The sequence below is a fragment of the Vipera ursinii genome, assembly GCF_947247035.1.
Source record: "Vipera ursinii genome assembly, chromosome: 4".
NCBI classification, from domain to species: Eukaryota; Metazoa; Chordata; class Lepidosauria; order Squamata; family Viperidae; genus Vipera; species Vipera ursinii.
In genome coordinates, this window is record NC_139514.1 from 118,264,759 (window position 1) to 118,280,000 (window position 15,242).

At 44.4% G+C, this 15,242-nt stretch overlaps 1 protein-coding gene across 2 annotated transcripts in view; it reads left to right on the forward strand.

Moving 5' to 3' along the window:
- Positions 1 to 15,242, forward strand: part of FGFRL1 (fibroblast growth factor receptor like 1) — a 139,642-nt gene that overhangs the window by 2,517 nt on the left and 121,883 nt on the right. The window contains exon 2 of one of the 2 annotated variants that reach the window (XM_083362336.1): positions 117 to 213. In XM_083362336.1, the coding sequence (XP_083218462.1) occupies positions 153 to 213 (61 nt within the window). In that variant the 5' untranslated portion in view covers positions 117 to 152. The remainder of the gene's footprint in view (positions 1 to 116; positions 214 to 15,242) is intronic. The other variant, XM_083362337.1, reaches the window with a different exon arrangement.

The following is a 15,242-nucleotide window of genomic DNA, read 5'->3' on the forward strand; positions in this document are numbered from 1 at the left end:
GCCGCCTTTTGTGTTTAGTTTTGTATTTTGTTGGTTTTTCGCCTTCGTGTTGCGTTCTTGAGCTGATCAGGATTTGGCGCTGTGTGTTCACCCTTTCCCCTCTCTCTAACTTCCAGGCTTTTTTAGAGAGTCAGCTGGGAGCTGCGTTCAAGATGGAAATCCGGATTGGGCTGCTTATTCTGGGGACCCTCCTGTGCGCCGAGTCAGCAAGAGGTAAGGAGAGGGCAAGGAAACGGTCCCGAGTAATTACAGTGTCATTTTTTTATTATTATTATTCCTGTTGGACTTTTTGAAAACTGCCTAATAGTGAGACTCTGGAGGCGGTTCGTGTAATTTTCTCCCTCCCTCCCTCCTTCCCTCTTTTCTCCCTTCCTTTTTTTTCTCTTTTCCTCCCTCCCTCAATCCTCCTTCCCCCTTTTTTCTTTTTCTTCTTTCCCCTCCTTTTCTCACTTTCCTCCTCTCCCTCCTTCTTCTCTCTCTTTATCTTTTTTTCTTTCTCCTTCCTTCCTTCCTTTTCTTTCCCCTCCCTCCCTCCCTCTCTGCAGCTGAAGCCCCCTCAGTCACCCCCCCTGCCCTCTCCTTGCCTTTGTATCCTGCCCACGCAGGTGTGCTCTGGGGGGGGCGCTCTGGGGGCGCCCCATGGCTGCTCCATCTGAGGAGGTGTGAAATCCCGCCATTGGCTTCCAGTTTTCGGTCTGGAGGACAAGGAAAACAATTGCATTCTTCCAGGGTGGATCAGGACAGCCTCTCCCCTCCTCTGCTAATCTCTTTCAGCCGGGCTCTGCCTAATTCCCAATTGCGCTAACTAAACAAACGAATCCATTAACTTCCCCGGGAGTGACAGACGAAGGACAGTTCTCAATGCCCAAGATTTAGCCCAGTGGCTACAACCCACGATCGGATCCCTCCCCCCCCCCCCACAAACCAGGTTGGCCCTTATCAGGACGGAGGCAGAGGAAAGAAGGGGCGGTGGGCTGCGGGCGGGTGGTCCAACGGTGAGAGATCCCTTATCAGGAATAAACCAACCAAGGAGTGAAGAACCGTTACAGGCCTGCAACTGGTTGCTCTCCTTTTCTTGTTGGAAGACCAGAACAGCCTTTTCAGACTCGCCATCACCTCTCTTAAAGAAGAAAGCCTTCTCCTTCTTTTTTTTAAAACATAGAAACAGGCCCCATTTACTCCCCCTGTCCCAATTAAAGTTATTTTAAAGTACCGGTAATTCCTCGCCTTACCAAATTTCATTTAGTAACTCTTTCAAGTTACAACGGCATTGAAAAAAGGGACATATGACACGACTGTTGCAGCATCCCCTATGGTCACGCGATCAAAATTCAGAGGCTTGGCAACTGACTTGTGTCTATGACGTTCGCAGTGTCCTGGGGGGGGGTCACATGTCCCCCTTTTGCGACTCTCTGATGAGCAAGGTCAATGGGGAAGCTGGATTCACTTCACAACCCTGTTACTACCCTCTCCCTCCTCTTGTAACAATGGGATTATGAGTAGGCAGTCAAACTGTCAGCTCTCCACGGCAAGGCTCAAAAAGTAATTTCCAACTCTCTTGACCCTACATAAGTTGCGACTTGACACTAGACCCAGCTTGGCTAGATAAGAGTTCTTCCTACAGATAAGCATCAAGCCATGGAGAGCGCGTTGGCTTCCCGGTGCTAGTGAGGGTGTGCAAATGCTTTGATGCCTTCAGGAGTTTAAACTTTTGTTGTTTTTAACTCCCTGCCTTCCTACGAATTAGCAAAATCTTGGCAAGGTGCTTTTGTGCTGGCAACTGCACGGGTGTTACATGTTTATATTAGGACTGAGAACTTCTGCTTCCCCATCTCATCTCATCTCTCTTTCTCTCTCCCTCTTTCTCTCTCTCTCTTCTTCCCCCCCCCCCCCAGTTTAAAATGAGTGTTTCTCAGCCTCAGCAAGTTTAAGATGGGTGGACTTCAGCTCCCAGAATTCCCCAGCTGGATGTGTAATTTTGAGAGTTGAAGTCCACTCATCTTAAACTTGTCAAAGTTGAGAAACACCAGAGAGAAGAGTCTATATTTGAATTAAAACAAAAAGCTGCATTCTCTTGTTTATTATTCAGCTTTCCCAGAGGGCAACAATGGAGTTTTGATATCCACATTATTATTATTATTATTGTTATTGTTATTATTATTATTTTGATGATGATGATGATGATGATTATGATGATTATGATTATTATTATGTTGCAAACAAGTTGCCTGCAGCTTAATCTAGCCAACAAGTGAAAAATTTGGAATGCTTTGGGAATAGATTAGGCTGTTTCTCACAACAAACCGATCATGGGTGAACTCTAGCAGTGGAGGATGAGCAGGAAAATGGTTGCAAGCTCAGAATTTGAATCTTTCTTCTGATAATGGCATATAGTGACAGAATGACAGAGTTGGAAGGGACCTTGGAGGTCTTCTAGTCCAACCCCCTGCTCAAGCAGTAAATCCTATATATACCATTTCAGACAAATGGTTGTTGACTCTCTTCTTAAAAGACATCTTGTTTAGATCCAGTCTTTTTTTATTTTTGTGCCTTACAGGTTTTTTTTCATTTTTGCGCCCTATAGTTAGCGTCGATTGCCCAGATTAGTCCCTGAATTTTTCTTGGGAAGTTATTTGCCATTACTTGCTTTCTAGGGCTGAGAGGAAATGACTGGCTTAAGGTCACCCAACTGGCTTTATGCCCAAGGCAGGACTACAACAGTTAAGGCCGGATGCCTTAACCATTACATAATTACATAATAATGAGTGACCATGCCCTTTGGTTGCAGATAAAAAAAATATTTTTTTTATCCAGGTATTCTGTGTGAAACAGGTGCCAAAAAGAATATTTTTTGGAGAACTGATCAGTGTCCCCAAAGTAAAGACTCGAGCAGGGACCTTGAAAACTGAATCTTGAGAAACATTATTGAGTTTAAGGGGACATGAAAACGCTTTTCAAATACCCCAAAGGATTCACAAAAGAGGAGGATTATTATCTGTCCTCTGTCATCTCTCTGAATGAAAGGTACTGAAATGGGGATAAATGGCTGGAGAGCAGCTTCCAATTGATGGCTTTGAAAATGTCTTAATGGGATGTGGAACTTGACAATGTAGCCAGGTCTCAAGTGGCTGATTGATTCATTATGGGCCATCAAGTCATTTGCAACTCCTTGTGGCCAGATAGATTTTTTCCCCCCATGGTGATCTGTCTCTCATCTGTTCATTCAGCTAAGGAAGTAGCCTTCCCCTAATTGGGCCTGTCCAAACCAAGGGGAATATTCAGGCCTGCTTCACTTTGGATTTACTGACTATGATTCTACTATTATTGTTGTTGATGTTGTTGTCGTTATTATTATTATTATTGACTATTCATTAGCAAACTTTAGAAATATTTATATTTTACGTATTTGTTTATGCAATTTTTATAGCTGCCCTACAGCTCACAATTCTAAATCAATGAAACAATTCAAACAGTTAAAAAAACAACAGCACCCCAGTTTTCTTAAATAGTAATAAGAGTAAAAACCTATGTTTAAAGTCAGGTTTTTCTAGACTTTTTAATCAGAGAAATGGGATGCCTGGTGATGGGTCTAATCATTTAATCTGGCCAACTCCATTTTTTTCATATGGGGTTTTATGAAAGGATTCTCAGACCTTCAGCTTTTTTTTTATTTAACTGTCACAGATAAGAGCATCTTTCGGTATTCAACAGATTTATTTATTTATTTATTTATTTTATTTTAATTCCATTTATATCCCGCCCTTCTCCGAAGACTCAGGGCGGCTTACAAGCTTAGCAGATGTCAGTATTACTTAAGTTTTTCCTGCAGTCAAGTCTTATCAACCTTGCAGCTGTTTTATACAATGCATAGCAACCAATCCATCAGAATAGAGCTGGAAGGGGCCTTGGAGGTCATCTAGTCCAACCCCCTGCTCAAGCAGGAGACCCTATACCATTTCAGACAGGGGGCTGTCTGCTCTCTTCTTAAAAACCTCCAGTAATGGATTACCTACAACTTCCAGAGGCAAAGCTGTTCCACTGGTTAATTGTCCTCACTGTTAGGAAGTTTCTCCTTAATTCCAGGTGGCTTCTCTCCTTGATTAGATTCCATCCATTGTTTCTTGTCCTGCTTTCAGGTACTTTGGAGAATACGTTGACCCCCTTCTCTTCTTTGGGGCAGCCCCTCAAATACTGGAATACTGCTACCCGTGTCACCTCTAGTCCTTCTTTTCTCTAGACCAGCCAAAACCGAATCCTGCAACCGTTCATCATACGTTTTAGTCTCCAGGCCTTTAATCATCTTAGTTGCTCTTCTCTTTTTCCAAAGTCTCAACATATGTATTTTTTTTAGCGTGGTGACAAAACTGGATGCAGTATTCCAGGTGTGGCCTTACTAAGGCTTTGAACAGCGGTCCTAACACTTCAGACGGTTTTGATTCTATGCCTCTGTTTATACCACCCAGGATTGTTACTGGCTGTAGACAAAACCTTTGGACAATTTTTTTTAGACAAGGCTTTCCTTTGTCTTTTGCAACATGCTCAGCATAAAATTGAAGCTACGAACTCTGCATTTCCAGACATTAGCTTGTCACATTCTCTCGCGATTTGCTCCATCTCCCCTTATAAAAACACCCCAAAGGAAACAACCCCAGCATGAGCAACCGTGTGTGAACAGACTCGCAGTTCACTGAAAGGCAACACACAGCGACGGTCTGAATGGAGAAAACATCTGCGCGGTCCCCGAATCTGCCATTTTATTTGGCGTGTCGGTGTAAAATGGGATGAATCCTTGCTCTATATTCCGAAGCGAGGGCCGTGAATATATGTGATTGTGTAGGTCTGAAGTTTTGCCGGTGTTTGCACAAACAGTGCTATCCAAATGAGACCTCCTGGTTCATAAGTCAGATAAACATCGGCTGCCTTCCATTTGGTGCGCTGCCCTGATTGCACAGTCTCCACATTGTAGTTTTGTAAACATGGCAAGGAGCGCTTTGACTAATCTTAACGGTTCCATTTCATCAAAACCCATCCAATTTTCAGGAAGAAATCCAGCCAATAACTCCAGGCTACTTCTTACATTAAGTGCTTAAACTTAATTTCGAGCGTAGGGGAAAGGAAGAAAAATGTAAATTGGGAACAGAGACCTCTTTGGAATAAGCCTGCATTTGTCTTCGTTTCTGCCCTTTTTTAGTCTTCTCTCTCTTTCTCTCCCCCCCCCCCTCTGCCTTCCAGAGCTGCTGAAGAAAAGGTTCATTCTTGGTTGGAAGGAATATATATATATATATATTTCCTGGGCCTGGTAAATTTATTTTGTGAAAGATTTACACAAGCTTAGGTATTTGGTTATTAGGCTCTGGAAGGGACTGTTGGAAAACACGCCACAAAGCAATCAGGTTTTCATTCTTTTTAAATGCTCAGCCTTAGAAATGTCTGTATTTGGATATAAGAGGTCAGATCGCTAATAGTTCTAGATACAATTTGGGAAGCCTTGTTTTTACTGGAACATGGCAGGACCTTACCACTGTTATCCTTTTGGAATGGCTTTTGGGGGCAATTAGTGTGAAAGGTTAGTTTTGGAAAACTTAGCAAATTTGTACTTGTGTTCCATCCTTTAGTGATTCATGCGAGACTCATTCTGGGTTTCTTTCAAAAAATAATAAAAAAATAACCTTGACTTATGATAGTCCCTTTGAAAATATCCCATGACAACCCCGACTTTCTCCTTCCCAGTGCAACTGAAATAGAGTAGAATAAAAATGTTGGGTAGCTGTCAAAAGTATTTAAAGATGATATCTATGAATTAAACTCTTGAAAATTTACAGGCTTGGTAGCGTGGAGCCGAGAAAGGGGGTTGATGTACAGAGCATGCGTTGTTTTTTTAATCCTCTCCTAAACAAATCTGAATTTGACAAGAGGGTTGCAAAAAGGGGTCACGTAGTTCCCGGGAGACTGTGACCGTCATACATATGAATCAGTTGCCAAATGGCTGAATTCTGGTCACATGACCAAGGGGAGGGTTAGGGTTAGTGGTTTTAAGCGTGAAAAACAGCCATGAGTCATATCCCAAAAGTGCTTTTTTTTCAGGAGGCCACTGGACTTTTCTGTTTTTCTTTGAAGACGTTTCGCTTCCTATCCAAGAAGCTTCTTCAGCTCTGACTGGATGATGGGGAGAATGGAAGGATTTATACTCCTTGCAGACAGCTAGTCATTTGCATCCTTTTAGCGACTCGTTGAGCCTACCTGGAGGTTTATCTGTGTCCTCGGGGTCACCTGAGTTGTGGAAATGGGTGTGGAGCCTTCTTGGTCGTGCTGTAGACTGGAGATAAATAATGTTCTATCCCCACCCACCCCCCTCTATTGAGAGAGGGATGTTCAGTTTTGACATAGATGACCTCTTTGACCCATCTTTCAAATCAGATAAATCGCCGAGTGGTCTCAATGACTGTCTAAAACAGGGGTGTCAAACTGCCGGCCCGCGGGCCGGACGCGTCATCCAGAAGCCGCCCCCACCCCATTGCTGGCCATGGCAAAACCGTCCCGATATGTTGCGTGACATCACGTGACGTCGCGAGTTTGACATGTCTGGTCTAAAAGAAGGCAAATGACCAGCGGTCTGCAAGGAGTACAAACCCTTCCATTCCCCCACCCTCCAGTCAGAGCTGAAGAAGCTTCTGGGATGAGAAGGGAAACGTCTTCAAAGTAAAACAAGGAAGTCCAGTGGCCTCCTGAAAAAAGCATCTTTGGGACAACCAGGACCCTGGAGGACTGAGAATCTCCACAGACATTTGGTCATACATAAGTGATTATTTTCAGTGCCGTTGTAACTTTGAAACGAATGGTTGTAAGTTGAGGACCGGCCTGTATACTTATGGGGACGGAGTCTAACATGGCTAGAAGACTCCGGTATGGTTGGCTGCACAAGCCACGTTCTGCCTTGTGGGTTTGTGTGACCTTTAGAAACACGTAAAGACGTTGAACGCAGGTCATCTAAACAATGTCTTCTTTTCAATGTTCCGTTCCTTGTGGCTCGCTCCGGAGCAAGGAAATAGACATAAATTAAAAATAATAACGAAGACTCGCAGTAACCTGTCTGTGCTTGCGGTCGATCGAATTAATTGACTCAATCGGAAACACGGCACCATCCGGGGACTAACTCTGTCAGGGATGAATGAGGTCTGGGCTTCCTGCAAAGCTGAGGCACAGAAAAAGGTTTGTTTGCCCCCCACCTCCCCCACCCCCGATGGGTGGAAATTGGCTCAGGATTGTTGAGTCAGTTCCTTGTCTGGCTCCTCCGGGAGTGATGCATGCTGGCTAACCGTCTCTGTTTAACGTCCAGGATTTAGGGTTCCTTTACCTTCAGCAGGCAAAGACAGGGGACGAGGCTGCGATTTTAAACTTGCGTCCTTGGAAGCTCTTTCCTCTCCGTTACAAGGGAGTTGTGTCAATCAGTCAGTCAGCACGGTCACAACTCAGCCCAACATTTCTGTGGCTAAGTTATTGCTAGTCAGAAAAATGCCAAACCCCCGCCTCCCCCGCCACACAAAAGAAAACTCTTCAGGAAACTAGGATTGCCTTTAAAAGCGGACTGTCATTCAGTGTCTGTATGGAGATTCTCCATCATCCAGGTCCTGCTTATCCCAAAGGTGCTTCCCCCCCCCACAAGAGGCCACTGGACTTCCTTTGTTTTTCTTTGAAGACGTTTCGCTTCTCATCCCAGAAGCTTCTTCAGCTCTGACTGGATGGTGGGGAAGGGAAGGATTGAGACTCCTTGCAGACCGCTGGTCGTTTGCATTCTTTTAGAGGGTCGTTGAGGCCACTTGGAGGTTTGTATGTGTCCTCGGGGTCACCTGAGTGTGCAAGAGGGGTTCAAGAGGCCACCTAGGTCAAAATTGAACAGCCCTCCCTCAACAGAGCGGGAGGGACACGACATCATCCATCTCCAGTCTACAACACGGTCCTGTCAGCAGTTCCCAGAAGGCTCCACACCCATTTGCACCACTCAGGTGACCCTGAGGACACAGATAAGCCTCCAGGTGGCCTCAACGACTCTCTAAAAAGAAGGCAAATGACCAGCGGTCTGCGAGGAGTATAAATCCTGCCATTCTCCACCATCCAGTCAGAACCTGAAGAAGCCTCTTGGATGAGAAGAGAAAAGTCTTCAAAGGAAAACAAAGGAAGCCCAGTGGCCTTAAGTATTTGCAACATTTAGGTCGCATTAACTGATACAGGTTACAAGCACAACGGAGGCCAACGTTTCTCTTGCTAAGTAAGATGGTTGCTAAGTGAGTTTTGCCCCATTTTACAACCTCTCTTGCCTCCGTTATTAAGTGAATCACTTGGGTTGTTATGTTAGTGGCACGGTCGTTGAGAGAAACTGGTTTCTTCCCCCCTCCCAACTTTGCTCGTCAGAAGGTCCACACAAGGGGATCACGTGACCCCGAGGAGGCCGTCATAAGTATGAGCCAGTTGCCCAGCGTCTGAATTTTGATCACCTGACCCACAGGGATGCTGTAAAAGTCGCAAGAGTGGAAAAAACGGTCATCCGTCCGTTTTTTGGCCCCAGTGCTGGTGTAATTTTACACGGTCACTAAATGAATTGTTGTAAGTCGAGGGCCACCTGTGTTCTTCAAGGCTTTTTTTTTTCTTTTTCTTTTCTGGGTCGGCATTTTTCTGACGTCGAAATAACCTTTGCTAGTTTTCGGCTCACCTGCATGCTGTAATCGCTTCGGTGTATTAATATATTACATTTGAACCAGGGATCTTGTTGAACAGGTTCCGATTGCAGCTATTTTAGCCCCGTAACTGAGCAGCGGAGACGGTATTTCACATCAATCTCGCTCCGTTCCTTTCTTCTCGTAAATAATAATTCTGAAATTCAGGACATTGATAAACTGAACAGTTCCCCCCCCCCATACACACCTTTTCCCATTAGAATACTTGCCGGTCTGCTTGTGGCTACCCAAGTCAGGAGGTTGCGGCTTTGAAGCACTGTTGATTGTATGAAAAGCACGGTGGGGAGGGTTCTTTTTGGGGTGGGGGGGTGGTTAGCTAGTTGTATATGAGAACATCAAAACTGTATGCAGACGTCTACGGAGAGTTTTGTACCCTTAATTGATAATTGACTTTATTTGGGGGCAAGAAACCAAACTGAAGTTACCACGCCCAAAATAACTTGACATATCTACTTTAAAGCTTTGTAAGAGGAATCAAGGAAGATTTTTCTTTAACCTTCTACATCCTCCCTCCTCTTTCCCTTCCTTCCTTCCTTCCTTCCTTCCTCCCTTCCTTCCTGTCCATCTATCCATCCATCCATCCATCCCATCCATCGTTCTCCAAAGCGGGAGAGTTGCATAAGTTCTTCCCTCCAACAACACATAAGTCTTTTTTTTTGGAAAAGTTATGTATTGGGATCTGGCCTAGATCGTTTACAGAGTAAAGATTTTCACGATGAAACCTCAAACTGGCTGCCTGTTTAGATCTTGGTTGAAGTTGACATTTGCTTCCCATAACGTGTGGGTGAAAGCTCCTGAGATGACAGATATGTCTTCTGAGTAATTTTCTGGCTTCCCAGCTGCCCGTCAAGTCGAAAAGCGGGGAAAATGGCTCCATTTATGCTTCTTCCAGAGAACTTAAGGTAGAGTCCAGGGCGATGCTTCTGGACCCTGAAACCAAGGCCTTCTCCTCCTCCTCCTCCTCAAGAGGCACTTGGCCTCCGTCCCGCCTGCTCGCTCTTTCCCTCCTACTTTCTTGTTGCAGACTCCTGTTTACATTTCTCTCCCCTCCTTCCCCACGTTTATGGCTGCTGTTTGGCCAGAGGAAATGAATTAACATAATTTACTGTTTTAAAAATAAGACCCACGCCCTTCCCTGGCATTCTGTGGGAGAAGCTCTCTTATGGGTCCAGTGAGAGAGAACAATGCCCCGATTATGGAATGCAAGGTTTCCATTCATACCCTACACACACACACACACACACACACACACACACACACACACACACACACACACCATTTTAAAAGGAGCCGTAAGGACGGTGCCCAGGAGCCTGTAACAAACCTCAAACCGCGGTTGGCACGAAACGGGCAGGCATTGTTCTTGGTGCAAGTTGTTGGTTTTTTTGTTTTAAGAGCAAGAGTCTGGAGCCAAAAAGTGCCAAGTGGGAAGTCTCTTGAGCTGGCAAAGTTTTTGCCGCAACCTACAGGGACGTGGTGGCTCTGTGGGTTAGGGCACTGAGCTTGTCGATCAGAAGGTCGGCAGTTTGGCGGGTCGAATCCCGAGTGCCGCGTAGCAGAGTGAGCGCCTGTTACTCGTCCCGGCTTCTGCCAACCTAGCAGTTTGAAAGCACGTAAAAATGCAAGTAGAAAAATAGGGACCACTACGGTGGGAAGGTAACAGCGTTCCGTGTGCCTTTGGCGTCTAGTCATGCCGGCCACATGACCACGGAGACGTCCTCGGACAAGCGCTGGCTCTTCGGCTTTGAAACGGAGATGAGCACCGGCCCCTAGAGTCAGAAACGACTAGCACGCATGTGCGGGGGAACCTTTACCTTTTACCTTACAGCTCCGGAGTCTCTGTAAGAATTTCTAGGAGATGGGAGCGGGAACAAGAGAAATTTGGAGGAGTAGGAAAAATGCAGTGAAATGGACCGGATATGGAAAAATCTCCCTAAAAGCAGCAATTATTCCATGATCCTTAATAACTGCAGCAGCTCTGCAGTGGCAAAAGCTCGCATCGTGCGATGGGCCTCTTTAATTCCATCTTCTCTTGACGTGGGACCAAAAAGCTTGCTTTCTACAAAGAGAATTGGATTCTTAGGCCGTCGTAACGCAGAGACTCTGCTTTTGCATTCTGCAGGGCCAAATTGAAGCCAGACCCATTGTCGTTTGTGCGTTGGCTTCCAGCAGAAGGGGCGAGAGATTCAGTTGGATAGCGAGCTTTCCCCCTTTTACAATCTTAACTGTGATTCTGGCCACGTTCCTCCTGCCCCAAGAGCAGGGGTAGGCAACCTTGGCTTTTTTATGACTGGTGGACTTCAACTCCCTCACTTGGCTGCAAGTTTTGTTACTAAACTCGGGCCCTCCTCTTTGTGGATGATGTGGCATCTGGTGGTCGTGGCACTTTGCAGCCCTTGGTCCTACCCAATATCATGTGCAGTCTTAGTCACGTGGCTCACCAAACACGGAGCCATCCAAGTGCCTTCATGAGCCTGCACTGTATGGGTCTCTCAAAGGCTAGTCGTGTATCTCAGATACTTGGGGACAGTCAGTGGCACAGAGCTTGAAGGCAAGGAAAAAATATCTCCACACGAGAGGATGGACAAGGGTCTCCACACTTGGCAACTTTAAGGTTTGTGGACTTGTGGGACAAGGCTGGCTAGGGAATTCTGGGAAGTGAAGTCCAGAAGTCTTCAAGTCGCCAGTTCTTGGTCACAGCAGTGGTGAGGCAATCTGTTGTAATTGTGGAGGTAGTTTTTTTATTTTTTTGAGGGCTGGAAGACAAGTCAGAGGTAGAAGACCACTAAACCTTGGCCAGAGATTTCCTTGGTCATTTTCTTACTGACAAAAACAGGTTGCCTGTCCTCCAGCTGTTCCTTCTGTCATATTACCAACCAGATGTGTGAAGTCCCAAAGGTGCTTTTTTCAGGAGGCAACTGGACTTCCTTGTTTTTCTTTGAAGACATTTCTTTGAAGACCCTGAGGACACAGACAAACCTCCAAGTGAACAACTCTATAAAAGGATGCAAATGACCAGCTGTCTGCATGGAGTGTAAATCCTTCCCTTTCCCCACCATCCAGTCAGAGCTGAAGAAGCTTCTGGCATGAGAAGTGAAACATCTTCAAAGGAAAACTAGAAAGTCCAGTTGCCTCTTGAAAAAGCACCTTTGGGACAACCAAGACCTGGATGACGGAGAACCTCCATGGACATTTAGAGATGTCTGAAGGCCCCTCCTGAACTTCAGACAGATTTTTTTTAATCCCATTTATATCCCGCCCTTCTCCGAAGACTCAGGGCGACTTACAATCTAAGAAGCACAAATCAATGTGCTTAGCAATAGCCTTCATTCTATGTATCTGCCTGCTTATTAGGGCTTTCAGCCCCCCCCCCAAGCGGCATTATTACAAAGTCAGCTTAATTGCCCCCAACAATCTGGGTCCTCATTTTACCTACCTCGGAAGGACGGAAGGCTGAGTCAACCTTGAGCCTGGTGGGATGCGAACCTGCACTAATTGCAGGCAGCTGGGGTTACTTAAGGAGGCATTAGCCCACCGCTCCACCAAGGCTCTTGGCTCCATTGTGGTCATAAGTTGAGGACTTACCTGTATTTGGACTGTTGTTGCTATTTCGTTTTGAGTTACACCTGTGTCACTTTCATACCACTTTCCAAAGTAGCCGTATAATAGATTTATATTCAGATATTGTTACCGCATCTTTTATTTTCCAGCCTTTTCCTATATACACTTATTTTAATTTTATTTATAGAAATATTTCGACTCCCAAAAGCCCTTAGAAAGCCACCAGAGCTTTAGTAACCCCCTTTCATTTTTCCCTTTTCACGCTTTTTGAAGGAAGCACTCTTATTTCCCAACAGACACTAATGTACCATTAAGGGAAGAAGAAAAAAAAACCCTTCATTGTTATGCCTGCTAAAAAGGCACAGAATTGTTTTGGAATTCATTTAACAGCTGTTTTGGTTCTGTTTTTGTTTTACATCCCCCAAGATGTTCCAGCTGAATGAAATAGAATAAAATGAACCGCTAAAATAAACAATCACAGGTTTTAAGCGAAGTATTTAAACCAACGTTAGATACCGCCACCTCAAATGAAAAATCATTTAAAACAGGCCAGATTGAAATGTTCAAAAAAAAGTGTTGGCTTTTTCACAGCTGCCAGCCACTGAACTGGATTCCTCAAGGAGTGCAAGATATTTTCCTGTTCTACTCCTCCCCGTTCCATTATATGTCTCATAACAGAATAACAAGAGTTGGAAGGGACCTTGGAGGTCTTCTAGTCCAGCGTTTTCCAACCTTAGGAACTTGAAGATGCGTGGACTTCAACTCCCAGAATTCCCCAGCCAGCTATGCTGGCTGGGGAATTCTGGGAGTTGAAGTCCACGCATCTTCAAGTTCCTAAGGTTGGAAAACGCTGTTCTAGTCCAACCCCCTGCTGAGGCAGGAAACCCTATACCATTTCAGGCAAATGGCTGTCCAGTCTCTTCTTAAAAGCCTCCAGTGATTCTGGAGGCAGGTGGTTCCACTGGTTAATTGTTCTCACTGTCAGGAAATTCTTCTTTAGTTCTAGGTTGCTTCTCTGCTTGATGAGTTTCCACCTGTTGCTTCTTGTCCTGCCTTCAGCGGCTTTGGAGAATAGCTTGATCTTGACCTTCCATTATATATTTCTTTTCGTAATCCATGTCAGCACAGGGAATTGATTTCAAGAACCACACTCTTAACAGAAGCAAATGGATTTATATTCTCAGGGGGGAAAAAGAGGAATGGAAAATAGAGCGACCTGTGTCTGCATTTCGAGCAAACTGCCTATTGCAGTATTATTATGGCTGCAAAAATTGTATACACTTAAGAGAGGAAGGTTAGTTTTATAAAGAGAAATGCTGTAATTTAGCTGTTATCGCCACCATTATCCCTTCATAACATGCATTTTTCAGATTAGCAGAGCATAATTCCCTCTCACTAATTCCTAACTTGTGTTACTTTGAACCTTCGAAACTCTCTAGATCGTACAACTAAAAGTTACCTTTGTCTCAGAAGGAAGCCAACATCACTGACAATTATAAATAAAATATCCGAGGCCCCGAGTAACCCACAATGTGCGCTTCTCCCACATTGGTAAAAGAACCACAGTAGTCTTTGACATATAACTATTCATTTTGCAACAGTCTGAATTTACTGAAAAAAGTGACTTGCAACCTGCCCTCACACTTATGACCGTCGTACCATCCCACAGTCACATGATCAAAATTTGGGCAGTTGGCAGCTGGCATGTATCTGTGATGGTCGCAACATCCTCCCAGGTCACGTGATCCGCAGCGTCCTCCCAGGTCACGTGATCACGGTTTGCGACAAGTAAAAATCAACGGGAGGAGGCAGATCGGCTTAACAGCTGCAATGATTCTCTGCAAAAAAAAAGGTCATAAAAATGGGGCACAGCTGATTTAACAACTGCCTTGGTTTAAATTTTGGTCAAGATGTTCCTGTATTTTTTGTGCGTTTTTAGGGCTCTCAAAACAGGAGGAATTTACAAACGCCGGGAACAGACATTTCCGTGCTCCTAAAACAGCCCGTGTCTTCCCCCAATTACTCTTTTTTGCAATCCTTTTTTAAAAATGTTTTATTGGTTTTTTTAATTTTACCTTTTAAGTATTTAAAAAGCAACATGGCGGCTGAGTTAATCGATAATTCAGTAACCTACAAGTATCTTTAGTACAAGTCTCAAACTACTACATTAAATATTTCCTCTCTTTTCCCCTTAGTATTTACTGTGTCATGTGAACTAATACAATTTTTATTATACCAATTAAATAAAAATAACATTTTTACATCTATCAATATTTTTTAGCTTATACGTATCCTGGTTATTTTATTTTTTGCAATCCTTTTGCCACCTCGTTTTGGAGGCAGTCCCCTTTTCATCTTAGTAACTGCATTTACAGGGACATCCTGATGGAGTTCCATCCTTAAATCCACCCAGTGGATGGATCAGAAGCATTGGTGGCGATGGGAGATAAAGATGGCTTGTTAGGATAAGAGCGTTTGCGTGAGGAATTCTCAATCTGTCTGCAATCCTGGTTTCCCCCCCCCCTCTGAAAAGCGAGGTATACAATTTATCTACCCTAACTCGTCAGAATGCAGCAAGCATTGATTGGGCTCCGTCTGATTCTCGGAGAAGAAATTCAATCCAGGGGATCCTTTTGTAGATTCTGGGAAGGGATTAATGTGGTTGCCCACCAGGTTTATAAACTATAAACAAAAGGAATATTTCTTTGAGGTTTTTCAGTCAGAGGCCACTTGACTAATCTTTTGAGATCTGCAAATCATGTTAATTGGCTTATGTCTGACTGATTCCGCTAGTGCAAGGTAGCTTTGACACACACAAAAATTATCCTTCCGTGTATTACTAATAGTAGAATCTACTCTGCTTCCCCATGTCAGGGTTTCCCAGGAGACGGGCAGAGCGTGTGATTTTAATGAAGTGGAAAAAAGTTGAGTGGAAAAGTTTCTATTAGA